This window comes from Drosophila mauritiana, chromosome 3R, assembly GCF_004382145.1.
Source record: "Drosophila mauritiana strain mau12 chromosome 3R, ASM438214v1, whole genome shotgun sequence".
Lineage (NCBI taxonomy): Eukaryota > Metazoa > Arthropoda > Insecta > Diptera > Drosophilidae > Drosophila > Drosophila mauritiana.
In genome coordinates, this window is record NC_046670.1 from 23,618,541 (window position 1) to 23,645,376 (window position 26,836).

A 26,836-nucleotide genomic window follows, 5' to 3' on the forward strand; every position below is an offset into this window, starting at 1 on the left:
TACCGGAAAATTAACTTTAGAGATAAATAAGTTGTAGTTTTTATTTGTTTTTCAATACAACCTATGTAATATAAACGGAAAATATGAAATACCTATGTATGCACTAGATTATTAAGGCTTGGGTCTTAAATTGTTCATACGTATATAAAAGACAAGCGCAATGTAAGCATTTACATTAGGCTTAATAATATTTCAAACCGGTTTATCAATAGTGAAAAAATTAAAACGAAATATTCATTGAAACGATCGAGGATGATGAGGAATTTGCGTACTTAGGTAACAAGTGTAATTAAATGCTAATTTTTATGCGTTCTTCAGCTGCTTCTCAAGCAACTCGAAGACGTGAAGAAATCCAACTGACCTATATATAACCATAGTCTGAATATTAAAAACAGAAATCCTTCGCCTACATTTCAATTAATTTAAAACGCTGTCGCACTCAACGAGCTTCCTGTCCGTGAATGAAAGCTCAACCGGGGTACGACAATTCACTGCCTGTCGGCGACCAGTCGTATCCACCTGTCCGTCTGCGTGCTGCCACCTGTGCTGGTGGGCGGCGCGTTCGCGGCCCGATAATGCCGAACATATGGCGAGTCGCATGCGCCGAACGAACGCTCAGGCGCGTTCGATGCGAATATTAAGGGTCCTGCTTTAAATTACAATTAATTTTTAATTAGGCTTAAATTAACATTTTCAAAGACGCTTTGCAGTTGCATTAATCAATTAGCGTACTCGTATACAGAATGCTCAAGAAAGGGGCCACGCAAGTCAAGCGAAACAAAACGAAATATCTTAAATCTAACTTTGCTCATCACAATTGGTACTCGCTGAGGGGAAGCTGATTGTGTTCAGGGGCTGGTTACCTTATCGGGTTTCATTTCCGGCTGCCAAAGAGTTTGCCGCGCGCTGCAGGGAACGAAACGATGAGTTTGCTTTGGTCTAGAACCGTTTGACTGCACTGGCACTTACCATGCGATGTGGCTGGGGACAGGGCGTGTGAGCTGGCATGCCGTTTGATGCGCGGAGTATCCCTTAGCTCTGAACCAGATGCGGAGGAGGCACTGGTGCAGGCATTTGAATTGGCCGTCACATTGGTCAGGGTGGACACTCCGCTGCACGAATCCCCGGTGGTTGGCATTGATTTGTAGCGCTGCAGCGAGGTGCGCGGCTTTTTCGGCATTGTGGCCTGCTGCACTGCCTCTTCTAGGGCGTTTAGCCAGTCCTCGCCCTCGCTTTCGTCTTCCAGAAATTTCATGTAGAAGGAGGGTCGCTTCGCTGTGTGGTGCCTAGTGGGTGTGTTGCTTGTGCTTGGTTTGGGTGGTTCGTGGTGTTCTATTTTGGACTCCAGTTGCTGGGAGGCCTCGAGCAGGAAGAGATCCGTCTCCGAGTCGTTGAGGAAGTCTGCCATTGGATCGGGGGCAACTGCGGGAGGAAGCACTGGCTCTGGCGCAGCCTTCGTGCAGGCTGATCTTGTGCGGGGAGCAACAGGTGACGAAACTTTAGGAGTTTTGAGTGGCATTACTGGTTCGGAAACAGCTATCTGCTCCAACTGGCTATTGAGCCTAGCGCATCGCTCCTTAAGGAGAACATTAGCCCGCATCTGTTGGGCCCGCCACTGCTCATTATCCAGTTGGCTGCGTCTATCCTCGACTCCCTTAAAGACTATCTGCCGGCGGCGTTCGCGCTGGCTCAAACTGCCTATTTCCGCGGAGTCAAATCCACTGTCCGTAGTGGCATTGCTGCTTCGGTTCCAGCGCCAGCCCACCTCCGGACTTTCGGTGGCCAGCGTCTGGGAGAAGAGACAGCTGGGCGAAAGGCTGATGTCTAGGCGGGGCGAGAAGTCCACACTGTCGTCCAGGCTGGGCTTGTGTTTGTGTGGCGGAGTGCTCTCCAGGTCGGACGTGATTCCCACAACTGCTGAGGAGTTGGGCGAGCCGGGAGTGTCCAGGGATACGCTTACATTGTGCCCTGTACGCACGCTCTGTGGTGAAGCTATTAAAAAAAGATTGTTTTTATGGATGTTCGTGATTTTTCGAGCTCAGAAATCCTTACCACTGTGGCGCTTATGCAACAGACGCGTGCTGAGCGTTAGAGATCGCCGTTTAAGTGCGTTCTCCATAACTTTGACTTAAGAATAAAATGAACTGCGATCAAATTATTAAACTAATCAAATTTGTTTTGTTTTGCGCTGCGGAATGCGCTAAAAATTAAAGTAAGCCGACAGTGTTGCCAGATGGCACTGTCAAAACTCACATGGTCACTCTGCTATTCAACTCGTTTTGTTTATAGCCCTTTTCCACTTATACGCATAGTTTAAGAAAAAATGCAAACTATGAAAATACATTCTTGTTGATATACAATTAATTTATATTCGATACTATATATGTTTTCTTATATACTGGCTGACTTGATGTTTTATCTGTTACAACCAATGCAAGAAAGCAGTTCTGTAATATCGTGCAAAATCAAAAAATTATTCGTCTACTAAGACATCCACTGGCATATGAATCCATATATCGTATTCAGATGTTCAATAGGAAATTATCTGAAGGGAAGTTTAAAGTATACATACATATATAATATAAATATATCGAGTAAAGGGTAAGAAAATAAAAAAATGTACAAAAATAAAAAATAAACAAAGATATATCTATATATTTTATTTTTATTAAAACCTTTAGTATTTTATCTATCGCAGTGCAGTCATTCTGGTAGGCGGTCGGGCTTTGGTATTTCGCAACACTAAACTCCGGTCACACTACAAAATGCTTATGGTGATGTGTTAAAAACCGAACTTTTGAATACAATTTACTGATCCAGGAAGATGAACTACAATCCAAATCCGGGTATGCGGAACCGTAAGTGGGAGAACTGTAAGGATCAGGCTACGCAAGCAAGTATACCCGAAGGATGTCCGGTGCAGCCACTCCGGAATTTCCCCAGCCGCCGCCGACCGGAATCGGAATCCGGAGTGCTGTCACTGTTTACGTTACACGTTAACCCGTTTTGTGCGCCGCTCCTGGCTTCCACTGCATCCTGCCCCCCAGTTTCTATGCCTGCCCTGCGTTTCCGTTCCGTGCTGCGTGTGTAGCTTGAGTGCCTGTGTTCCCCGCTTCCCAGTTGTCTCGTTTAGATCCTTCGGCACTAACTAATGGTTGCTCTGTCCCAAAATAGCCTCAGCTGCCGGTCGCCCAAGGCCGCCGAAGCGTGTGAGTGATGTTAACGCCATGGGACCCTCGGCTCCGATGATGGGCGGTGGCGCCACCTTCATGGCCCCGCCCACCGGCCCCGGAATACTAGATCCCAATATGTACGGAGCACCTGCTCCGGCGCCGGTCAACAGCTATGGATTCGACCCCAATCTCGGCCAGCCCTCTCAGCACATTCAGCAGCCACCACAACAGCAGCCCGGATACGGATATGGAGCACCACCTCCCCAACAGGCGGCTGGGCCACCCACCTTTGGAATAGGAGCACCTCAGCCTGTAGCTCCACCCACTGGACAGTACCCACAGTTCGCCATGTTCCAGCAGCCCATTGTGCAAGACATGGCCATGCAGTATGGCCAGAAGCTAGCGGATCAGGGCAAGCAGATCATGGAGAATCAGTTCGAGAAGTGGGTGCCAGTAGCCAAGCTCAAGTACTACTTCGCTGTGGACAACGCCTACGTGGGCAGGAAGTTGCGCCTTCTCTTTTTCCCCTATATGCATAAGGTGAGTGGTGAACCACAAACGGAGAAACCATATAAATTACATACTCCTTTCAGGATTGGTCCCTGCGCTACGACCAAGAGCACCCAGTGCAACCACGATATGACGTTAATGCGCCGGATCTCTATCTGCCCACTATGGGCTACATCACATACGTGATCGTAGCGGGCCTGCTTCTGGGCATGCAAAAGCGATTTTCCCCGGAGCAGCTTGGCATTCAGGCCTCCAGCGCCATGGCATATAGCATTTTCGAATTGGTCATTTACTCCATAGCCCTGTACGTAATGAATGTGAAGACGAGCCTGAAAACGCTTGATCTGCTGGCATTCACTGGTTATAAGTACGTTAATATAGTGGTCTGTCTGATGGTTAGCACGCTGTTCTTTAAGTCTGGATATTATATTGCGCTGGCGTACACCAGTTTTTCCTTCGGCTTCTTTTTGGTGAGTTTGCGCTTGCTATTCATTTGTGGAGCTATCAGTAATCCCACCTCCATTGAAGCTCCGCACGTTGCGGACGAAACTGCTGCAGGACAATTCCCCGGCTGCGCCCAGTGGAGCCATCAACTACGATCCGTATGGCAATCCACAGCAATTTGACTACAGCGGCGGGAAAAAGCGAAAACTCTACTTCCTGTTTATGGTCGTCGCGGGACAGGCTCTGTTCGCCTTCCTGCTCTCCAAGCACTTATATCTGCCCGAGGCGGAGGTGCTGACGGTGCCCAAGACCTTCTAACCCACAGGCTTGATAGGTTAATTTGCATGCTCCTTGATTAATAGTGGCCAGGATGCCCTCTCACATGCCGAACGGTTCCAAGAGGCCAAGGCATTGTGTTTTCCAGCATGAAGTTTGTGGTTGTCTCATCCGAGACTCGAGCGAGAGAAGCATATTTTTGTTAGAAACAAACACATTTTATAAATAAATACCAGCTATGAAAACTAATTTTTTATATAATTTTATTGAAATTTTAGTCTCTTTTACTGTAACGTGTTCTTGGTTGGTTTTGCTTGCTCGGCTCATTGTTAACTTATTGGCTAACATCGCAAGGTGCCGACTGTTGTTTCTCCTGGCTCGTTATAAAATATATGTGTGAAATGTTTGTTGCTGTGTTGGTTCGGGTTTCAGATTTCAAATTTCCGATCACCGATTTCCGGTTCCTGTCTGCATTTAGTCTAATTTGTTCGGTTGTCGACTGCGTTTGCGTCTGCATGCTAAAACGTTGCACTCGGCGGCTTGCATCAAAAAATAAAAGGCATACGAATCCATAGTAATAGTAATGATAACAGTTCCTACTTTAGGTTAGTTCGTGAGTTTACATAGTTAGATAGTTCGTCGTTGGTTAGTTTGGGGCCTCGGCCGCAACTCAGTACATAGCACGATGTGAAAAAACGTCCACTTCTCATTCCCTTCCATTCCATTCCTCTATTTGATTCTGTTTATTATTTTAGTTCGCTAATGCAGTTCGCTTCTTCGTTCTTTTGCTTTATTTATCGTGTGTAGTGTAGGCTAGCACTTAGTAAATAGTTATAAACATGCTTTGCTTTGTTTTCAACAAATTCCACGTACTAAAAAAATAATACATTTACAACTAATAATTTAGATTTAACATATACGTTTGTTCTGTTGCCTGATGATGCTGCGTATAAAGATCGTAGTTATGTTGTACATAGCTATATATCGTATATATATATATGTATATATATATTACGGGTGTACGGTGTGTCTGTGTGTGGTTCATAAACTCATTTAGGCTACATTTGGAATACAAAATACGCAACATAAAAACCTTTAAAACTCTTGCTCCTATCAATAAATTACCGAAATCAATCGCCTAGCTTTAACCTAGATCACCGACTGCTTCTGCTGCTCCTGCTCCTGCTGCTTGACAAGATTACGCTGATAGTTGACCAAGTCCACTTTATTGAACTAAATTACCGTCCCGCCGGGCGCCGCCGTCTGTCCAGGTGACAAGTGCTGAGTGGCGTGCTGTCAAAGAAGGATATATCATTAAAGCATTGCCCACTTCGAGTCGGAGATCCAAGGTGTCCTACTTACCGTGGCATGACCAGGCCGCGCCCAGGTGTAGATGAATCCATCCTGACACGCCGTCAGAAAGCAGTCCTCGCGAAAGATCAGCGCCGTCAGCCGCTCGTGGGCGATCTTCTTGCAGACCAGCGGCTCCAGCAGTGGGCACTCATCGAAACGGGGGCAGGCGGGCGTTCCGATTAGCTGCATGGGATCAAAGCTGCTGACACCGGAGCCAGAGCCCGCTCCAGATCCCGACGCATGGGCGGCTGTGGCCAATGAGGAGTGGTGCGAGGACCGGCTCAGCTTCAGTGACCCGAAACTATGCGCCGTCGAGCTGCTGCCAATGGCCCCGGCTGCATTCGAATCCAGAGTGCTCGAGTGGCCAAAGTTGGAGGAGCTGCTGTTGTTACTCTGGCTGTGGTTGTTGTGTCCGCCAGTGTGGTTGTGTTGGTTATAGCTCTTCAGCATGCTCATGGCCTTGCGGTGCTGACGGTGCGCGGTCGAGTGGCTTCCCTCATAGCCAGCGGCCTTCTTTTCCGAGCTGCTCAGGAAGCTGAAGTTCGAGAGACGCTGCGTGAGGCTGTTGAAGGCGCTGAAACCGCTGCCCGAGTTGGAGGACTTGTTCGAGCTGTTGGAAGTCTTGCTGTTGTATCCCGATGTTGTCTGCGACGGTCTCTGACCACTCCCGCTGCCGCCGCCTCCGTCAATGCTGTCCGACTTGGTGGCGCTGATGCAGTTGGGGAATTTGATTGAGTTGCCAGTGCCATGGTTGCGGTTGTTCTGCTTCGTTGAGGCCGCCGCTCCCGCTCCAGCTACCGAACCTGCGCCCGCATTCGACGAAGTTGAGGCGGGAGTGGCTGCCTCGGTGTCGCAGTCGTCGGGCGAGGATTGCGAGGATATCGTGCAGTTGGCGGTTGAGAACTTGCTGGAACTGCTATTGCTGTGCTCGCCAGCACCGTTTCCTGTGCCTCCGCCCGCTGCTTCCCGTGTTGGACTACAGCTGCCCGATTCCGCTTGCTGTCCAGTCGCTTGACCAGACATGGCCACTGGTCGGATTACCTTGATGTCGTCTTCTGCTTCCCCTTCTTCGTCGACACCACCGTTGAGATAGCCCCTTTCGCTGTTAGCGCGCTGTCTTAACACCAATGGATGTCGTAGAACGTCCTCCGTTATGTCCCACAGGCAGATCTGCGTATCCTGACTGACGGAGCCAAGTCTATAACTCATTAGCTTTTCTGCCGAAGAAGCGTCCGACCGAAAGGAGGCCGAGTGTGGTCCGTTGCGGGCAGCGTGTACGGGTGTGGAGTTTCGGTCGAAACCCTCGAAGCCACCATTGGCCGTGGAATCTCCGGAGAAGCGCGCCTCTCGCGAGTGGGAGTACTCGTTCATTTGATTCTCATCGTCGCTGAAGTCACCGCCATCCCAGTTTGTGTACGATGTGGTATAAGGGTCAAACGCTACCACAGAGACCCAGGACCGATGGCCCTGTCCGCGAGCCACTACTCGTCGCTCGTGCAGCGACCACACAGTCACCAGGTCATCCTCGCCACCCACGACAATGTACTTGCCGTCGGGGGACCAGCACACGCACAGGAAGCCGCCAAAGTAGGAGCGTGCGATTCCGAGCAGCTCCATGGTGTCGTAGTGAAAGACGCGCAGGAAACCGTCCTGGGAAACCACCGCCAAATGAGAGCCGCAAGGCGAGAAGCAGAACTCATTGACGCAGCAGTTGTCGGTGCTGAAGACCCACTTGAAGAGCGGGTTCCTTGTGGTCTTGGACTTGCTGGTGAGTATCGTGTAGCCGTCGCCAAGCTTGAAGGGCTGATAGCTGGGCGCTGTGGCGGCGCAGGGCAGTTCCTCGTTGTACAGGTACAGATGACCTGAGGCGTGGGCGGCGAGGAACAGGTGCGGTGAGTTGGGTAGCCACTTTAGGCAGGTCACTTTGGTCTTGTCGATCAGTCGCTGAGAAACACACACAATAATCAGTTTGCTTTGAAGGGCTATATATATAATTCTCAGTTGGAACACTCACCTCCTCGTTGAAGAGCTTCCTCACTTCCCGAGGACCAACGTGCGGGGAGACCAGCTGGATTTGACCTGTGGTGAAGCCCACCAGCAGGGGCGCTCCCGTGGGCGTGGCCGAGCCCACGTTGAAGTCGTGGCAGCTGGGATTGGTGCCCTTGTAGAACTTCTTATCGATCGGCTTGCTCATCTCCGTGCCCTGAAAGTAAGTCAACAAGAGTCACTATCATCTGTTTATGTTTATCTTGGTCGTTCTGAATTGCATTACGTTTTCCTATTATAAACCTAAAGAGGGTGCCTCGCAGCGAGGAACTCTTTGAAGAGTGGAAATAAAACCCAACGTTCATTAATGGAAACAAAGTTTATATAATATCTTGTGACCAAGATGGAAATGTTTATAAGCTGACCACCAATTGGAAATTGAAGAAAGTGTTATCATAAACTCGATGCTCTGTGCAACAAGATGCCATTGGATGTGAGTTTGTATAAACAAATAACTGAATCAACACAAGAATCATAGAAACTTGAAGTTTTAGTTATTTTCGAATCAGAATACTTTTCAAGATTATAACAAATAGAATGGAAGATTACGTTCAGTGGGTTGAAATAAGATTGGAAATTAACACATTCGGAAAGCGAAGTGGAAATTAGCAGCTTGTTGGCGGAATCAGGTGGGAAAAGCTCTATGCAAGCCCGGCCAAGTTCGCGCCAGCAGATAACTATGGCAACAAAGAAGCCAGCTAAAGCAAATAAAGAAGGAGAATCGCAAGCTGTTGCCGCACAGAATGCCAAAGAATTAGAAACAGCTGCTGGGCAGGGGAAACAGGGCAAACACAAGCGAGGCGATGAGCAATTCGGATGGGCGAAAGCCGCACCAGGATTACTCTATCGGCATGTTCATTGACTACACTACAGCAGGTGCTTAATTGGACAAAAGCCTGTCCCTGGCTGCTTTCGAGGGTTGCAAACACAAGTTAGGGTAATCCGCGCACAGGGATGAGCTGAAACCGCTCACAACCGACTGCCTTCGAGCGCAATAAACATTCATAAAAACGAAACAAACAAGCGAATTGATCATCAAGCGCTCGAAGTGGAGCAAATTAAGCACACTGGGGGGACACTGCATGCAAATGGCAAGGTATTTTAGGCCCCCGCCAATTGGCTGGTGCAATCCGCCTGGAATGCAATTGCCGGCAGCCTCTATTCTATCTCTGGTGTGATAAGCTCGCTGCACCGCCTCCTGCACCATTCCTCCTCCATCGCACGTGCTTGCGCATGGAGACTATCTCTGCCCGACAATGTTTACCTTCTTGGCGCCGCGAAAGGAGTAAACGTAGAGATCTCGTCCGAAGTTGAAGCATATGCGATCGCCTCCTAGGACCTGATTGGTGGCCACGCCATTCTGGTCGACGACGCCGCCGTTCATCATGGAGTGCATGGATATCCCACCGCCCAGACGCGCCTCCACAGTGTTGGTTCCGGCACTGTTGCTGTTGTGGTTGCTGTGGCTGTAGTTGCTGTCACCGCCGGCGCCTCCATTTGATATTGCTGTGCCGGCTGCGGCTGCTACCGTTGGCGACGCTCCTGGCGAGCTGCCATTCGTTGTGGTGGTGTTGGCTCCTGCTGCTCCGCCGCCCACAGGTGTGCCCACGCCCGCATCCGAGCCGAGCTTGCCCTGCGCCGGACTGGGCAGGGTCACCATGGAGACGCGCACCTGCGGCGAGCTCTGGTTGCTGCTGTAGCCCACCCGGTTGGGCCGCGAGTACTCCGAGAGGGTCAGCAGGCGGTAGGTGCCCTCGCGGGTGACGAACTGCGTCTTCAGGTCGTCCTTCACACTGGCGTCCAGTTGGTTGGCCATCTCTGGTGCGGCTCCCGCTCCTGCTCCTCTGCTGCTGCTGCGCCTTCGCCGATCCACCGATCCACTCGGCACTCAGCCCATGTGAATGCCAGGTGCCAGTGGTGCTAGTGGTGGCTCTGCGGGCGCTGCAGTTCCTTCTACCCAGCCACGAAAATCGCTGGCTGTCGCCGCTAATTAAGCGCCGCGGGGTTGGGCTTGCCCTTCGCTTGTTTTCTTCTTATAATTAGATTTAATTCCTTCACTACACCGAGTTTCGTGGGGCTGTGCTTGCACTGTTGTTGTTTCTGCCGTTGCAGCTGCGTTCGCCAAGTTTTCCGAGTTTTCCGGCCACTGCGCTGGTTGCCTGCATCACGGCGTGGTGGCGGCGGGGTGAGAGTGACGGGGATCGCGGTTATCGCATCGGCCGCACGCTCGCTTTTATTCCGCACAAATTACTTAATTTATTTCTAATTTCTGATTGGGCTTAGCGATGTGAGAAAACGTCGATACTTTACGTCGATACTGTTCGATGTTCGAGCGTTGATATCGATGTTAGTACGAAGAGCTGGATTTACATCGCTTCACAAGCTGGTCACTCTTAACGATTTAAGGCCGAAATATATAAATTGAATTTTTTATTACTTTCTTATGACAATTACACGTAAAGATTAAGCGACTTATGTGTAAATTATTTACGAGTTTTATCATTGAAACAATATAATTCCAGTGAATGCAGCCAGACTGTCTGAAATAGTTTACAATCAATGATGCCAAAATTTAGAGATGATGGGCAGCATTGAAAAGTTTGGCGCGTTATTTGAATTTCATGAATATCTAAATTCCATTTGTTTATGGGAGAAATATGAATATAATAGTTTTCCTAACTTTAATTTAAAAGCTTTCAGTAAGTTGGTTATATAACCTAACTTTGGCTCTTTTGTAAATGCCATTTCTGCTTTAATTTTCCTTCTTGAACTTTTCCAGTATTCACTTTTTTTCTCTATCGATGGGCAACCAACGAAATGAACAACGTTCGACAGAAACCAATGACACTGACTTGCGTTATTCCAGCAACTGGCGTTGTGTGTGTATGGTGTTAGCCGGAAATGCATTTGGCATGTCCTGCGAAATTGGCCAGTGAAGAAGAAGAAGAATGAAGCTGCTGTTTTGCTGCCCTTCCGCCTTTTACTTGCTCCCATTTTCTCGTTACTTTGCACTGCCAATTGCATTGAAGTTCCCAGCTAAATCTCGTTTGGGACACATGTCTTTTGTCTTGGCATTGTCACCATAGGAATTCCCCCCCCAACAGCTTAGTCCGACCAAGTGGGATGGGCAAACAAGCGACGACCTCGGGCAGCGCATCGAACTCGAATCAATCAAGAGCGATTGATAAGAATGGCCACTTGAGCGGCTGAAGTGTTCGTATAAAAACCATCTGCACCAACCGGAGAATCACCCACTTTCACTAAAACCATGCATCCGCAAGGTGAGTATATGCGCTCGCTGTTCGTCGCAATTCGCAGGACTAAAGCTGATTATATCCGATTAGCTTCGTTCTGGTCAATGGCCTGCTGCCTTGTGCTGCTCCTGCTTCCGTTCGGAATCCGTTCAATGTGCAACGACGCCACTGAGCCGGGATGCCTTCACCCGGCGGAGTTGCACATCCCCCAGCGTTATTGCCTGGACCCAACCAAGTACTGGCTCTGCGACGCCATGAACTCGCAGGCCCAACTCCATAAGTGCCAGCCCAACACCGGATTCGACCAGGACCTCAATGCCTGTGTGCCGTGGACCGCCTGGGAATGGAAGCCATGCCAGGAGCCACCGAGTCGTCCTCCTGGATGGGCTGGATGCTAGACAAGTGAGAAAGTCCTTGTTGCTCGGACATAATAATGGGTTTTGCTTAAATTATTAACTACCTGACAAATAAAAATGTTCTGCTTTTGTCAATTTTCACAGTTTAAATTGTGGTCATTTGGGTAAATTTCTCGCATAAATGAAAATAACCTTACTCATCTTTATTACAATTAAAAAATTGTGTTGGGTAAACACTTTAAATAACCAAAAAAAAAAATTGTAAATTCACACGTATATAAGCATTTGCATTTCAGTATAGAAAAACTATATTAAATACATGCTAATTTATTACATTTGTATAACAATATCCGTTTGCAGAATTCAGAAGGTTATTTCCACTGCAAAGATTAAACAATATGGCACGCTCTTTAACATAATTTAAGCAAATAATTACGATAATATAGGTAAACCAATTTAAGTAGATAAGAACTTAATAATCTATTTATTTATTTGTCATTACAATTGCCAGACATATCATGAAGCTGTTTAAATTTAAAATGCCAAGAATAAACCAATTATTTCTAGTAATGCCTTTGAAGAGCATCCAAAGCTAATGAAAAAAGCAACGAGATGGTTGCCAAAAATGTTTGAGGCAGTACGTCTCCATGTCCCCAAGTGTCCCCCTTCATCTTATCTGGCCAATGTCAAGAGCACGATCCGCGAGAGCGATAAGTCGCATATCTCAGTGCGAGTCTCGATGATGATATCTCGATGAATCATATTTACACCGAGGCACACTATTTTCTCTCAGTGTCCCGGATGGCGGAGATTTGGGTATTGCATTGGTTATTTTTATGGCAGCGTTGTGATGATGATCCGCCGTTGGCCAGTTGCAATTACGGTTGCCATTGTTAACGCGTGGCTTCTGACGCCAGTTAAGCGGTCTTGACTGACGGTTCACGCCCCCTTTTCGGTGGGCATTTGTCATAAATCAATATGTGGGCGCTTCCCGCGTCCTGTGATCCCACCCACGCAGTCAACCGCCGGCGAGCCGATCCCTTTGCTCCCTGGCTGCCTGGCAATAAGTTGCACTATTTTTGATGCACTCGCCCGTGTAGTTGGTGCGAGAATTTTATTTCATTTCACAGTTGTCAGTCAAACGCTTTGTCAGGCCGCCGAGCACATCAATAAGCGGCGAAAAAATACGATTCAATTGAATTTTTATTTCTCGCTTTCGGGGCGACGCGCGTGCGAGAGCCAACAAAATATTTGCATGTAAAAGAATTTTCCGCCAGGCAACAAACGGAGAAGCGAAGAGGCAGCAGCGTGAATCAAAGGGAGAGGTATAAAAATTGTGAAATGAAATTTTAGCATACGTGACGTATACGCAATATATTTAATTGCATTGAAGCCTCTTTGTTTTCCATTCCGTTTAATCCCGCTGCAAGTATGTTTTTAAAAGTGAGCCGACAGTGGACAAAGAAAGTGCGCCACATAATTGGGTTTCGGCATTTCGGAGTGGTCGGATGAATTTTAAATCAGTGAGTGGGGGCCCTACCTGCGCTGGCTGAAATAATGGCCTTGTCTTTGAAAATCTGAAAATACTCGGGGAAATGCTACAAATGCCACACGAATTAGCATAAATCACTGTGGCAAGGACAACGGCGGCGGCAGGAAGTGGGCATTTTGCAGCCAGCCAAGTGCCGTTCCTCCCGGTGGCTTCACTTAATGGCAGACATTAATAACCCGATTTAATTTATGGCCCAAAACTAACAAAAGCCCAATCCGCAAAACTGAGCAACAAAGGCCAAGAAGGGCGGCCAGGAGGCCTTTTCCCAACTCCCAACTGCCGACTCACGACTCCGGCTGCACTGTGCAGTGCACTGGGGCAATTACTCAAGTGCGCCAGGAGGACGAAGGACGTAGTGTGGCTTAAGGCGCACTCCTCCGCCCGCCGCGCAGCCAGGTGAAATTTGTTGGCCCAGCCCCAAAAATGCCTTTGAGGCAGTGTTTTGAATTAATTAGCCAGCGTATCCAGCCGAGGCAACATCGTTGCTACTCCGCTTGTTTGCGGCCTGCCTCGGCTATCTCTGAAAATAATTTACAGCTGCCGTTGATGTCATGAATATGCAAGCAGGCCGACCGGGATGGGTCCCCACCTGGACCCACCTGGCCAGCTCCTATCCAGCTCGTCTCGAGCGGAAGAAACAGCAATTGGGCAAACAAACAGCGCCATAAAATGCGAAAACAGAGTGGGTTGCTGGGGGGCAGGAAATACCAGATGAGCTTATCGCGACCACAGCATCACACCTCAGTTCCGCTCGATAAGATTTCGTCTATCCGTGGAGTGTATAAAAAGCGCTCCACCGATTAGCATAGGTCAGTCCAACGAAAGCCACCCCTAGTTCAAGATGAAGTTTCTGCCTCTGTTCGCTGTTTTCATAATCCTGGGCTGCTCCTCCTTCTGCAGCGGAGCTGCTGTGGCCAAGCCCACGGGTCAACCCGGTTGCCAAACGGCCGAGGAGCTGGAGGTGGCATTCTACGCCCACTTCTACCTGAAGAGCTCCTTCTGGGTGTGCTCCACCCAGGGTGTTCCCGCTACCCTCGCCCAGTGCCCCGTTGCCTCCGCCTGGTTGGATTCCGCCAAGGCCTGTGTTCCGTGGCCCCAGTGGGTGTGGTCGCCCACTGTCCAGCCGCCCAGCCAACCCGAAGTTGCTGCCTAGAATTGGAGATTTAACAAAACAAAATAAATCAAATATGCAGTAATATTAACTATTTTCTATTTATATTACCTTGTCATGCAGTCAAAAAGTCAAGAGATGAAGGGGAAAGTCACTTTTTTAAGCAATCTCTAGTAAAAGTAAATATTTAGTAAATAACTTTGATAAATAACTTAGTAACTAACTAGCGCGTGTGAGATAAGCACAAAGACTTTGCATAGCTAAATATTTTTGCTGTAATGTCAGGGCACGATTAATCAGATAAATAATGGAAATTTTTCTTAATCACTTAATTTACAAAAAAATAAAGGAATTTTATAAACTTTTTTAGCTTAATGGTTAACTGTGTTTTTGCGGGCATTAAACTAAAGCACTTAAAACAACGCAAACACATTTGTCGCCGCACTTTTCTGTTTGTTTGTTGACAATGAATAGTTTATTTTAAAAAATATTTGCGTATGTTACGAGTGCGAAAAAAACTACTAACTTCGCAAACTTTTTTAATACCCGTTTACAAAGCTGTAAAATATTGTTAAAAATACATATATTTTTATACAATTATGCAGCTTAAACTATATTGAGTTACATAACTGATGTGGTTAACTTAATTTGGTCCAAAGGAATAGACTTTAATATGACCGTGTTTGATACCCACAATCGAATGTCCTTAAATTCGTGTCCTCTCACTTTCAGCCATGTCTGGTCGGGACTACAACGGAGAGCCAGGCTGTCGCAGTGCCGAGGAACTGGGCCAGTGCTACCGGCACTTCTGGGATCCCACCGCCTACTGGCAGTGCGGTGGAAAATCGAAGGGGGAGGAGCGGGAGCGGGATCGGGAACGGGAACGGCCCGCCCAGCTGCAGCGTTGCCCGGCCAACGAGCTGTTCTACGACCGGGAGCGGCGGTGCGTGAAGTGGAAGGACTGGCAGTGGACCGAACCGCAGGATCCGCCCACAAAGCCGAGCAAATAAAACAGGACGCGCGCGTTCACTTGTATTGAAACAAATTGTCGAAAATACAGAGGTGGTCAAAAGTATTTACACAACGAGCTTTTTTTTCAATTGTCAACTAATTGAAAAAAAAGCTCGTTGTGTAAATACTTTTGACCACCTCTGTATAATTAAAAAGCGCTTTTCGATTTTTCCCGGTTGAGTGCTGGTTAATTTATGCGCGGCCTGCTGCTCCAAGGACATGGGCGTGGAGGTGGTGCCGGTGATGGTGGTGTTGGTAGTGGGGCCAGGACATAAGCCGCTTTCGGGTGGCCGCCTCGCATGTTGATGCTGGCGGGGATTTGCTGTTGTTTTTCGATGCCGCCGAAACGCCATACGTGCAACAATTACGAAATGTGCGTACGCATGGGTGTGTGTGGGTGTGGCATGGAATGGAATGGAGTGTCCTTGGTGCTCCAACCGGATGGTTGTGCCCCCTGTTTGTTTGCGCAATTTGGTAAATTGACATGACGGCAATTTCCCATGGTCGGCGGGCACTCGTTGAGCTGCACGGACTTAACTTCGCGCGCTAGTTTTAATAATTTTTAATTAGCTGCAGCGGAAAGCTCTCAAATGGACAAACAAAATGTGTAGCCAGCTTTGCGGCACTATCGGGTATTATTTCCGCCCCGACAGCACCGCCGAATTTTCCACATCCGCCGCCTAATGTAATTGCGAAATTTGTTTTGTGCCACAATTAAATTGGGAATCAAGCGGCGCTAAAGCGGCCAACAGCATTTAATTAATTGTATTTGAATTTAGAGCGCCCATATGTATAAGTGCGGCCGTTGGCGTTCAATCAATATTAAGCGATTCGTGTGATCCAGATTTTCGTTTTTCCTCCTGTTGCAGCTGCGGCAAAGCGGTAATGTTTGTTTTTCCGCTTTTGTTTAGCTTTCAGCTTTCAGCTTTGCGAGTGTGTGTGTGTGCGCTTTTCTTTCTCTTATTCGTTCATTTTGTTTTTTGTTTGAAGCCCCACAATTTGATATACACAAATCGATTTACTTGCGCATGCAAATAACTTTATTTGCTTAGTGGGTGTTCGGAAGGGGTAAGGGGCGAGCACAACAGCACAAAGGACTCGCACAGGACACACCAGAACCAGAAGCGAACGAAAGAATAAAGGGGTGGAGGCAACAGAAACTGTTAACAAAAAGTCGACAGCCGGGCTTGGCTCAGCAGCCAAACAAATTTGCATAAATCGCAGTTGGTAGCACACAACACAGCCAACACACACACACACACGCCGCATCCTTGCGCCCACACATGTGCTTATTCACACCCATACCAATATATGTGTTACATATATGTCCTGATCCAAAGCGACACAGCCATCGACATCGCCATCGACACGAAGTGAAAGGCGCAAAGACTAAGTGCATGCTTAAGTGTTTTCTTTTCTATTTACGTGCCACAGCGAAGGAGTGAGCAGCAGTGTCGTTTGTTTGCTCTGTTGCGGCTTGTGTGGCACCCACCTAACCACCCACCTAACCGCCTAACCACCCCACCCAACCACCCACAACCCGCCTCATATGTAAATCAAGGTAAACAGAAATCTGTTACAGCATGATACCATTACAATGACATGCAACGGACCCCAAAAGCCCCCCAACTCGGCCGGGCCAAAGCCACCACAGAGCAAACTAGATACTTATACACGTGTCTCATATTGACTACGATATGTTATACAAATGAGATATTGATGCCCCACCATTACAACTCGGGCCACAACAACAGCACGCCGCCCATTTAGCCATTCAGTCGTTCAGGCAGCCAGACAGCGACGTCCTCGAGTGACAGCAAACAACAGGAAGAGGATCGGGAGAAGGAGCAGGGGCAGGAGCAGGAACACGACCAGGACTACGCCCAGGACCTGCAGAATCAGCAGCAGCAACAAATGCACGAAAAGCCGTCGTAATGGAGAAAGCAGGTCTCAAAGTTGCTTGCTTAACCCACTAAATTATATTAAAATATTTAGCAAGTAGTAATACTTCGATTATAAATTAGAATATGGGGAGCTTACCAAGAAAACACCTTAAATTACAATTATCTTAGCATAGGTATTAGTTCATTAAGCCCATTTGGCTTTAATGGGTTAACTGGCGGCTTGCATCGATATGCCGTAACTGGTTAGCCCATCAAAAGGTACTGCCTTGCGCAACCAGATGCGGCCAACTCCAGGGAGATAGCCACACAAGGAATGGAAGAAGAGAAAGCCTTTCTATGTGCGTGTCCAATCGCAAAGCAATCGAATCACACGGACGCAGATACGGAAAATGGAATGCGGTATCAAAGCTGGGGTAGAAAAGATAGAGGAAATGCACAGAGAAAGCAAGAAAAAAACTGAGTAATTAGAAATTGAAGAGCAAGAGTGGAAAAAGTAGGTAGTTCTGTTGATGACTTTCTGCTCCTTAAAAGCAAACCATATCCTTGGGAGATTTCTTGGCATTTAATAACAGCCATAAGAAGCATCATCATAACTTGTTCCATTGTCGGCATCAATAAGTGTAATCGATGTCCCACAAAACTTGAATTTGATTTTTGTTCAGTCACCGACGAAAATGCAATTACGAGCTGCGCGAAACCAATTTTCAGATCAATATCTACAAAACAACTTTAGTCCTGTGTAAAGACAAGTTCCAGGCCCCAAAACAACGATTACGAGTTGGGGGGGAATCGGGCAAAATGCAATAACTGAATACAAATTTGAAATGTGGCGGAAATTGAAATCGAAGGCGTTGAAGTGATTTCGTCTCGCAAAAATTCAATTGGAACGGCAACAACAGCAACAATCGGGCAAAAGCACCGCAGCAAATGTCTTGCACCACAACAACAACAGCAGCAGCGGCAGCGGCAGCGGCAACGGCAAGAGTGCGGTGCCACTTCAGCGCCACCCTGCTGAGCCACCATTTCCATTCGCGCAGATCCTGGGAGGTCCTGACAGGTCCTTATGGTGGCAAGGCTTCTGGTTACGCGGTTATTTGGGCTCCCCTCACACATCCTCGCAATCGCCCTGTGTGCTGCTGGCTGCACAATTTTTCCGCTGCATGCAATTTTAATGCGATTTTGGATTTGATTTGTAACCGAAAAATAAGCCACACAAACTTTTCCCTCTCGAAAGTGGTGCTGCGGTAGTTGCCATTGCTGTTGTTGCCGCCAACTTGGAGTTGTGGTTGCATTGTAGTCGTTGTCGTCGTCGTCGCTCCTGTTCCTGTGCCCCTTGTTGTTGCACGGTTGTTAAGTGCAAATATAAATTCAACGGCAGCGCAAAAATGGGGGAAGGGCTTGCACCCTGCTGCGAGCTGGGGTCAAATATTTATTTGTTGCCGAGCACAAATTTTATGCTGCATACTTTCATGGCGGCAGCACAATGTGGCACAAGTCACCAGCAAGCTACCCAGCACCACCCAGTACCCACTCTCCGTGCAACTGGCAGTGGCACAGTGGAAGCGAGGCGCATAAAACCTTCCGCTGCCATTCAAGTGGAAAAGTTTAAGCCAACTTTTCCAGCCCGAAAGACCCCATACCATTTCTGTTCGCCAGCAATTCAAGCGCGAAAATGCGCGCACTGAAAAATCATTGAACGGAAGCCGCAGAAGGGGGTGCAAATTGGAGGAAGTCGGGGGCTGCCATTGACTGTCACCACAGAGGCCTGCGACTCCAAAAATGCCAATTATGCCCATTTGACGAAAAATGACTTGTACAATGGCCACTGCACGGAAGTGGGCTGGGCAAAAAGTCGAAAAGAAACTACGAGCGCATTGCGTATGCGCCCTGTTGCCGCCGTAATTTATGCGGACCAGCGCAGCAAACTTAATTAAAGTAACAACACGTCAGCCAGGGGTCAGAGTTCACAGGCCGCTGGCAGCTGAAGAGCGGCGCAGAGTGGCCACAAAACAATTGTAAACTCAATTAAATCCAAGCACCACTGCGGCACTGGGTCCTACAAGACGGACTCTAAACTGCAGGCCCGAGTTTTCAGCTCGGAAACTACGAAAGGCCTTCTATATTTCAACAGGCAAAAAAATAAAGAGACATTTAACATATCTCATTTATAAAAAGTTTATAATAAAAACAAATAATCAGAATGATTCCGGAAATATGGCTAATTGTGTATTCAAAACTCGAGAGATATTTATTAAGCGATTAAATTACTTTTTCTCTGAGTGTTGACCCTCTTGTGTTGGAGCTATTCTCCCTGGGCGTGCTGATAACATACGACAGTTGTGACTTTAAAAATCCCTTTTCGCAATTTTTGCACAAAACTTGTGCAGGATTAATGGTCCGAACGGCCCAGGCATCCATGCAATTAAAATGCAACAACAGCGGCAGTGGCAGGAGGCGCTGGTGCAGCTGGAGGAGCTGCAGGAGTTGGAGGGCAGCAGGCATCTAGAATGTGGTGGCAGCAACAGCTGCAGGAGTGGGCGGAAATGGAGCAGAAAGATTGCTGTGACTTCGGAGCGTTTGAAAACTCGCATGTGTGACGGCCGGGGTCCGGAGATAGCCACGCCATTTTAAAGTGGCTGGCGAGGCAGCAAAACGAGCAGCGGACGAGGTGGGAATGGGGATAGTTGCCACACTAGTTAGTGCCCCATGGGAGGAATGGGGCTGCTGCGGCACAGCATTGTCGTCCGCATCCACACACTGGGTCCTCTTTCTGCATTCGCCATCATTGTACGGTTTTTGCCCGCAACGGCCAAAGACAAATAATGCAATTTCCTGACTAACTCATTTTGGGTGGTTGAGCAGCAGGATTGGGACTACCCATTCCGGACTCCATCCGTACTCCATCCTGGCTGTAGTTCCGTGTCACTGACACTTGGCCCTCGCCGCCTCCCTGCCTGCCCACTTAGACATTTATTACCTAGTCGGGGATGTGCAATCGCTGCGAGTGATCAAAGGGCTGGGAGTTCTCATGGTGGAAAAGTAAGAGCGAGGAACAGAAACTGTCGGATGGATCACTTGGAAACCCACTAGATCTGCTTTCGGCTGCCTTGTTCCACGTGACTCCCTTTGGGGCATCTGACGCAATCATTGGCAACTTTTGGTTTCATGTTGCACCACTTCGCACACACCAACAGCACAAGATTAATGCGGTTCGGCATCGAACTTTAAACTCATTTTTAGCCCGACGAGCACAACTGCCACCAAGGACCTCTCGCCAGACGAACATGTGTTCGGCATCGGGAAACCAGGAGCATGTCCTGCAGTTGGTCCTTGCTCCATGCTCCTTGTCCTTTCGCTGGCCCCTGTAATTTGTCCCCCATCCGAAGTTGTTTGTTTTGCGCAAAAGTTTGCGGCGACAATTGTTTTGCGCTGCGGCAGCAGCCAGCACACAAACTCACAAAACTCACAATCCCAATCTCGCACATGCGATTGGAATTTTCTTGAAAATGTTTTCCCAATGCCCGGCAATTTTGCTCTTTGCGAGGGGCCAGTCAGGATTTATGGCATACCGAATTGTGTATGTTAGTTCCCGGAAATGTCGCAGCAGTTCAATTTGTGGGCTTCAATATGTGTCAGCGCTTATCATATCAGCCCCACTCGACCGCCGCTCATATATCAATTATTTTCCAATCAATTTAAAGTTAATAACATTTCAATTCGGACACTTTTAATCGCGGCAAGTGGATGGCGCTGGAAGAACTATAATTAAAACGCCACACATCACATCATCAGTCGTCGACGCAGTTACGCAACGAACGCCACTCGGTCCACTCGAAGCATCCCAGATAGCCATCCTGGGACACGAACGCCTTGCCATCGGGACACGGCATCACCGTGGCTCCCTCGCTGGTGCACAGGTAGAAGCTGGCCACATCGTCGGCGACCTGGGGCTGCATCTTGCTGGTTCCGGTGCAGTCGGGCACCTTGGTGTCCAGGTTTACGCAGGAGGGCTTCATCAGGTCGGCGGGCAGGCAGCCGCTGAAGGTGGCGTTGTTCACGAAATAGTATCCCGAGTCGCACTCATCGGTTATAACCTTGCCGTCCAGACAGAAGTAAAACTTCCTGATGTCCTCGCCGCCCCACAGCTCGTCCTTCGACTGGCAAACTTCGCTGGCGGTGCCCACGGAGGCGGCGTAGCCCAGAGCCAGGATGCCAAAGAAAATGATGACTGCTGCAGGGGGATTTGAAAATAGTCGAGTGATTAATAGTATGCGTGATTAAGATTATCAGGTTCATAGTTCCAGGTTGAATTTCACCGAACGCACAATAGTTGAGTAGATTATTCCTAAGGATGTTTACCTTTCAGCATGGTGAATCCTTTATCAGCTTCTTCTCGATTCAAAAATTTAACGCAGACTAAACGAATGGAAGACCACTGATTGGGCTTTTATAACATTCTATCCGATCGGGCAACTTATCGGGACTTTCGTGAGCGGTACCATATCATTGCCATTGCCATTGACTTGTTGACACTTCCGATGATGAACGTTATGTTTTGGCTTCTGGTCTTGCCCACATCGCTTATCGGGTGTTTTTCTTATGCAGATAATGGCAAATTCTTGGCTTAATTTGCTGTTCTGCCTGTGGCAGATACCACGTCTCAAGTGGTTGGCGATGAGCAGTTCCAGGAACCGAAGTAACTTTGATTTCGGAGTGCCATGGTGCCAAATGTTCGCTTCTCACTGTCACCTGCTGCTCACGTCTGGGAAACTTTTAATTGAATTCCCTGCCGATGGAAGCCAACATCGATAGCAAGCCTATTGGAATTTATGTCGATTATATTGTCAACTTTGGCAGAACTCCACGAAGTTTGCCTATTTAAACTTGGGTCTCGCGTAAATAGAGTGCAAAAAGTGGAGAAGCGAGTGAGTAAGGAAGTTGAATTGACAACGTGACTCAACAACAAAAACGGCTAGGAAGTTTTCCTTTTTCCCTTTTTTTTTTGTTTCAGCAGGTTATGGGCTTCGTGTCCTGGCCGCAAAGTGACTTCTTTCCAGGCAGCGCCAGCTGTGCTCCTCCATTTGGGCGCTCTAAGCCAAATCAATTAGAACTTTTGACGGCAGCTGGGCCTGCAACTGAAGTCATTCGAAAATGCTCCATTATATCGGCAGTGGAGCGTAATTTAATTTCCAACTGATTTCTGCAGCAATAATTTCCAATTTGGCTTCATTTGAAAGGCAATTAATGTCTCTGCCCTGCTATCGCTTAGATAAGCGATGTGCATGTGTGTGTGTGAGTCAGCTCGTTTTCGGTAGTCCAAAACATTCGGCCATGTTAGCAAAGGGAAATTCTGACTATCGAACAACGATGAGAGTAGGAAATTTTTGGCCAGCTGCTGATTGAAATCTTCTGCTCTCGTGCCATTAATTTCCAGAACTTATCGAGCGGAGAGCACAAAACTTTAAACCACTCCGTCTTATCTAATCAACAAAATGCTGCCAAAAGAGAGCGACGACGTCACTTAAGACCAAAATAAAAATGCCCGAAAAATCAGAAAGCCCGATGCCCGGTGCCCCATGCCCGATGAAAAATGACTGTAAAAATAGCTGCGATAAGGTTTGCAGGGAACATGGAAAGTCATGCAATGAGCATGGGTATAAAAGCGAAAGACAATGGCGACGACATCAATCAGTCGACTCGGGTTTTTCAGCAGGAAGCATACACATAAATTTATTAACGAACCCAGCTTATGGCCAAATGATGAGAAGCGAGTGAAAAAAATATCTGAATTTACCACCCAACTGCAGTTCGCAGTCAAAAAAAAAACCAAGAAATAAAGTAAAATCAGGCATTCGGACAGTGAGGGAAAGAGAACTTTGTGTGTCATAATAATAAATGCTCCGTTGGCTGTTCGTGATGAAATTATTTATGAAAAATAAATGGAGTTACTCCCCCCGGATGCTGCTCCTGATCCTGATCCTGACCGTGCTGCAGCTGCTGCAGCAGGGTGTGGCAGCCACCGCCGACCCTGACACAACCACGAATGCAACATGCAGACATGCCACGGACATGTGGGGAGATCCGGACCCCAACATATTCTACGTGTGCTCCGATGGCGGACAACCGCTGCAGCTGGAGTGTCCGCCTGGCCGGGGATTTTTCAGCGGTCTCGGTTATCTGGGCTGTTTGCCCTATGACCACTGGCCAGCCTGCCGGCCCTCGGAGGAGCAGGTGGCCGCCCAGTTGTCAGCTGGCTGTGACAGCAGTACCGGCATCGTGCCATCGCCCTGGGCCTCGCCGGATCCCAATCGATTCTTCCTGTGTCCCAGCAGAAATGCCACACCTCTGCTGCTCAACTGCGCCGCCGGCAGAGGATTCGTGGCCAGTTCCGAGGTGGTGGGCTGTGCGGACTGGTCACAATGGCGTCGCCAGATGGAGTGTGAGGCGTACTACTGATCCGGCGGTTGGATAACCATGTACAAGCAATATCAATAATCATACCAAATGGTCGTGACTTGTCTACCCCAGACTCGAATATTCATTAATGTATTGGGTAGTCATTCTGCGCCATTTCACTCACTAGTTTTATCTGTAAATAAAGTAAAAAGTTTCTTACTGATGTGGGTGTTTTTGTTCAAAACACTGATAAGCGTAGCAAGCGATTGATAACGAAATCGAGTTCCAAAAAAAGAAATTCTAGGATGGCTTTTTGTTTGCAATTGTTTTTTAGCCATTTTATGCTTTTTGTTTATAAATAATTGCGATATTCAGCACAAATCTCATCAATATCCAATTGTTATTAGCATACAATATATTTTTGGATTGACCTAATGCTTTTCGATTGGCATTGTATTGTTTCGTGTCATTATATATTTAGAGCACTTCGACTGCCAGTTCATTGTTTGGATCTACTTATGGGATTAGTGAATTCCAAATAATACCTCACATGCTGTGCATTGCAATTATTGCTCATTTGAGCATATTTAATGATGATGTGCTCCAGAGTGCGGGGCAGGGGGCAAATCCTTTTAGTTCCCACACTCCCGCAAAGCCACGCATTATCCTTTGCCATTACACTCTCCTTTATGCCGTCCTCTGTCTGCTGGCAACTGAAGGTCTGGAGGCCTGGAGTTCCAGAGGTCTGGAGGTCAGCTGTTTCCCCGCCTTTGATGTGCCTTTTTACTTTGCCCCACCCATGGGTGGGGTTATATTTTTTACGGTGCGGCATGGCAGCAGCTGCTCTGATCCGTGCGGGCCTGGCTCTAACCGGCTCTCAGCCCCGTTTACAGGTTTAAGCCTTTGTCCTTGCCGGCATAAAGCATGGCCCAGGTAAACGGCATAAGAATAATGACACATGCAGCTGGGCGGCGCATAAAAAAGAGCGGACCGAGCTGCACCGAGCTCCCCAACGGAAATTGCATTTTGCTTTGAGCGCGTCCAGATGCAGGAAATTACTGTCAACTGTTAACGCCCGGTGTAGGATCACGACCCCGTCTTCTTTTGTCTGGCTTTAATAAATCTTCAATTTGCATATATTTCTCTTCGTTTTTATTTCGCTATTTCTGCCACGCTTTGCATTCCTGGCTGGCCATTAATCAATGCCCGGGGATGCGATGGCAGACAACATCACGTATACGCAATTTTAATTGCCACTGATATAAAAGTGCTTAGCGGTTGGGGGGCCTTCAAATTAATTAAATGTTTACCTGCTGCTCTCAGCAGAAATCAATGAAAGCGACTTCTAATTTATTGCGTACCAGAGACCAAAGACGACTCACAGGACTCTCGCATCCTGCTGACTCAGGCTGGGGAAAAGTAATTAACCGATTGGCAACTGAAACACGGCTGATAATTTCCTTGGGAAATACTATGAGAATGGCTTTAACTGCCGCCGTTTGGGGAGGCGGTGCTCCATCCATAAGTATGCCATAAATATAGTTAAAGGCAGCGCAATCAGCTGGAAAATCAATAGACCGCCAGCATCATCGATGTGGCTAATAGAGAGCACACTCCATTCTCCGGGGACCCATGACGCCCCGAACTTCCATATCCTCCATGTGGTGTCTTTGTTAAGGGACTCTCCATTTCGTTGATTGCCCCACCGCAGGCGCAATAATATTGATCGTCTGCCAATGTTGTTCAGCTGCCCTTCAATTTATGTTCTCGCTTCCTGCAAATTTAACCGGGCTCACACACACACCAGCACACGAGCGCACGGGGGTTAATGTGGCAATGCAAATCCCAAATATGGGCAAAAATGCAGTTGAAAGTGCCGCCGCACACACACAGTGTTGGCCCTGCCCGGCAAATCCGAATGCGAATGCAAATGTGGCACCAAGGCCAGCACCAGTTGAAGCCTACACAGGATGCAAACAGAGACCGGCCGAGGGTCCATTGCAATTGCAGTTACCACTGATATACGGGGCTCAAGAGCAGGAGCGGATTTCAGGGTCACCTCTTGGCAAAGCAGTTCGGTTTTTGTGTACCAGTAACTGTGTTCTTATAAAATTCGACCTTGGAATCTATAAAAAGTTTAAGTTTTAACATTTTTCAAAAGGTTAACCAGCTGGCTAACTAGCTATCCTTAACTGTGAGTGTCCTTTTTGTGTCCCTGCTAATGAGCGACGAGTGCGACAGATTTATGATGATATCACAATTTGGAGTGAAGCGTTAAGTGAGATGAATCTATTGGCTGGCAAGGAGCCTCCGCTCCTGGCCGCCTGCTGTGGCTTCAATCCATTTACAGGTGTTTGCCCAGAGTCAATGCATACGCAGCCAGCCGTAAAACATTTGTCACATTTGCATTAAAAGCGGCAGCAAACCGGGGACCTGCTTTATGTGTGTGTGTGTTTGCATTTGCCCACCAGGAACGGCAGCGGTGGAACTGCTGCAGTGGAGCGCCCAATCCAAAGCAACCCAGAACAGATCCCGCCCGATTCCACACTGAAACCCACACCCGGATGGCTATGCAATTTATTTGCACAGTGCACTTGCCAATTAATTCTTATCTCAGCAGCAGCCATGCAGGTTGCTTTCCCGGCGACTGCATAAATCAATGTGCCTGAAATGATAACTCATGCGAGAGTGCAGGACGAAGGGTGCCCCCTGCTCTATATATACTCCTGTATTCCGGCTCACAAATCGTGCTCTAGATCGGCCTTACCCCGTCCCTCCGTCCGTCCTTCGATTGGATTGGAAGGCCCGAAATGAGACGTTACGTGGGGGCATTGTGTGTCTAGGAACTGCAGCTCACTCAATTTCATGCTGTCAAATGTGCTGGCAAGATTCGCCTTCGCCGGGGGGGCACAGCCATATGCCTTCCCACCCGCTGCTCGGGATTCTTGGTCCCGATTCCCCCATCCCTCGACCCTTTCCGTCCGCCCAGCGGCTTCTAATTGAATTGCACTGCGATAATGGGCGATGCAGCTTTCGTGGCACCTCCTAATTGAAAAGTGTTGTTCCCGGCAGCAGCAGCAGAAAATTTACGATAAAAGTGCCATCCGTCTTGTGAGTCGATTGAGATTTAAGTTGCTGCTGACTCCAGAGATAAATGCTTGGTAAATTGAGAGAGGGTGAAAGAATCCAGGGGATTATTAACTCTATGGAGCCTGTCATGCGTCATAATGAATTCAATTAGTATTCCATTTGGGGTCACCTGTGCATGCATCACCATTATGCATGCATTCTAATTTGATACAAACGCCAAAAGAGGACTTTCTCTGCTGTCAGTCAAAATGTGAATCCAAACTTGATGTCCGCCTGTGTGTGGATTATCCTGCGGGCACAATAATAAGTGACTGTCCCGCACATAAATTCACATAATTAAAGCGATCCAATTATAAATTG

General features: G+C 47.9%; 8 protein-coding genes across 10 annotated transcripts; 5 read left to right on the top strand and 3 right to left on the bottom strand.

Annotated features, from left to right (window-relative positions):
- Positions 1-27: 27 nt before the first annotated feature.
- Positions 28-2,220, bottom strand: LOC117144874. The gene is made up of 3 exons (XM_033310282.1): positions 2,053-2,220; positions 970-1,992; positions 28-906 (listed from the first exon to the last, which is right to left on the bottom strand). Exons 1-3 carry the CDS (start codon positions 2,117-2,119, stop codon positions 875-877), a joined length of 1,122 nt encoding a protein of 373 aa, XP_033166173.1. The 5' UTR covers positions 2,120-2,220; the 3' UTR covers positions 28-874.
- Positions 2,221-2,735: 515 nt separating this feature from the next.
- LOC117143058 (protein YIF1B-A) lies at positions 2,736-4,652 on the top strand. 3 transcript variants are annotated; one of them, XM_033307510.1, is made up of 4 exons: positions 2,736-2,846; positions 3,175-3,713; positions 3,767-4,153; positions 4,212-4,652. In XM_033307510.1, the coding sequence occupies exons 1-4, from the start codon at positions 2,825-2,827 to the stop codon at positions 4,443-4,445; spliced, it is 1,182 nt and encodes a 393-aa protein (XP_033163401.1). In that variant the 5' UTR covers positions 2,736-2,824; the 3' UTR covers positions 4,446-4,652. The 3 variants fall into 3 exon arrangements, with proteins under 3 accessions (XP_033163401.1, XP_033163400.1, XP_033163399.1); XM_033307509.1 differs by having other exon boundaries at positions 2,749-2,858; XM_033307508.1 differs by having other exon boundaries at positions 2,750-2,873.
- A 460-nt stretch (positions 4,653-5,112) lies between these two features.
- LOC117143057 (WD repeat-containing protein 20) lies at positions 5,113-10,103 on the bottom strand. The gene is made up of 4 exons (XM_033307506.1): positions 9,067-10,103; positions 7,771-7,959; positions 5,766-7,700; positions 5,113-5,696 (listed from the first exon to the last, which is right to left on the bottom strand). The coding sequence occupies exons 1-4, from the start codon at positions 9,616-9,618 to the stop codon at positions 5,637-5,639; spliced, it is 2,736 nt and encodes a 911-aa protein (XP_033163397.1). The 5' UTR covers positions 9,619-10,103; the 3' UTR covers positions 5,113-5,636.
- Positions 10,104-11,058: 955 nt separating this feature from the next.
- LOC117145047 lies at positions 11,059-11,482 on the top strand. Its single transcript, XM_033310554.1, has 2 exons — positions 11,059-11,083; positions 11,147-11,482. The coding sequence occupies exons 1-2, from the start codon at positions 11,071-11,073 to the stop codon at positions 11,452-11,454; spliced, it is 321 nt and encodes a 106-aa protein (XP_033166445.1). The 5' UTR covers positions 11,059-11,070; the 3' UTR covers positions 11,455-11,482.
- Positions 11,483-12,529: 1,047 nt separating this feature from the next.
- Positions 12,530-15,175, top strand: LOC117143612. The gene is made up of 2 exons (XM_033308366.1): positions 12,530-12,737; positions 14,808-15,175. The coding sequence occupies exon 2, from the start codon at positions 14,810-14,812 to the stop codon at positions 15,083-15,085; it is 276 nt and encodes a 91-aa protein (XP_033164257.1). The 5' UTR covers positions 12,530-12,737; positions 14,808-14,809; the 3' UTR covers positions 15,086-15,175.
- Positions 13,767-14,166, top strand: LOC117143611. The gene has a single exon (XM_033308365.1). The coding sequence runs from the start codon at positions 13,806-13,808 to the stop codon at positions 14,115-14,117; it is 312 nt and encodes a 103-aa protein (XP_033164256.1). The 5' UTR covers positions 13,767-13,805; the 3' UTR covers positions 14,118-14,166.
- A 5,539-nt stretch (positions 15,176-20,714) lies between the features above and the next one.
- Positions 20,715-21,427, bottom strand: LOC117144696. The gene is made up of 2 exons (XM_033310021.1): positions 21,350-21,427; positions 20,715-21,221 (listed from the first exon to the last, which is right to left on the bottom strand). Exons 1-2 carry the CDS (start codon positions 21,357-21,359, stop codon positions 20,779-20,781), a joined length of 453 nt encoding a protein of 150 aa, XP_033165912.1. The 5' UTR covers positions 21,360-21,427; the 3' UTR covers positions 20,715-20,778.
- Positions 21,428-22,653: 1,226 nt separating this feature from the next.
- Positions 22,654-23,451, top strand: LOC117144729. The gene has a single exon (XM_033310073.1). The coding sequence runs from the start codon at positions 22,886-22,888 to the stop codon at positions 23,444-23,446; it is 561 nt and encodes a 186-aa protein (XP_033165964.1). The 5' UTR covers positions 22,654-22,885; the 3' UTR covers positions 23,447-23,451.
- Positions 23,452-26,836: the final 3,385 nt, after the last annotated feature.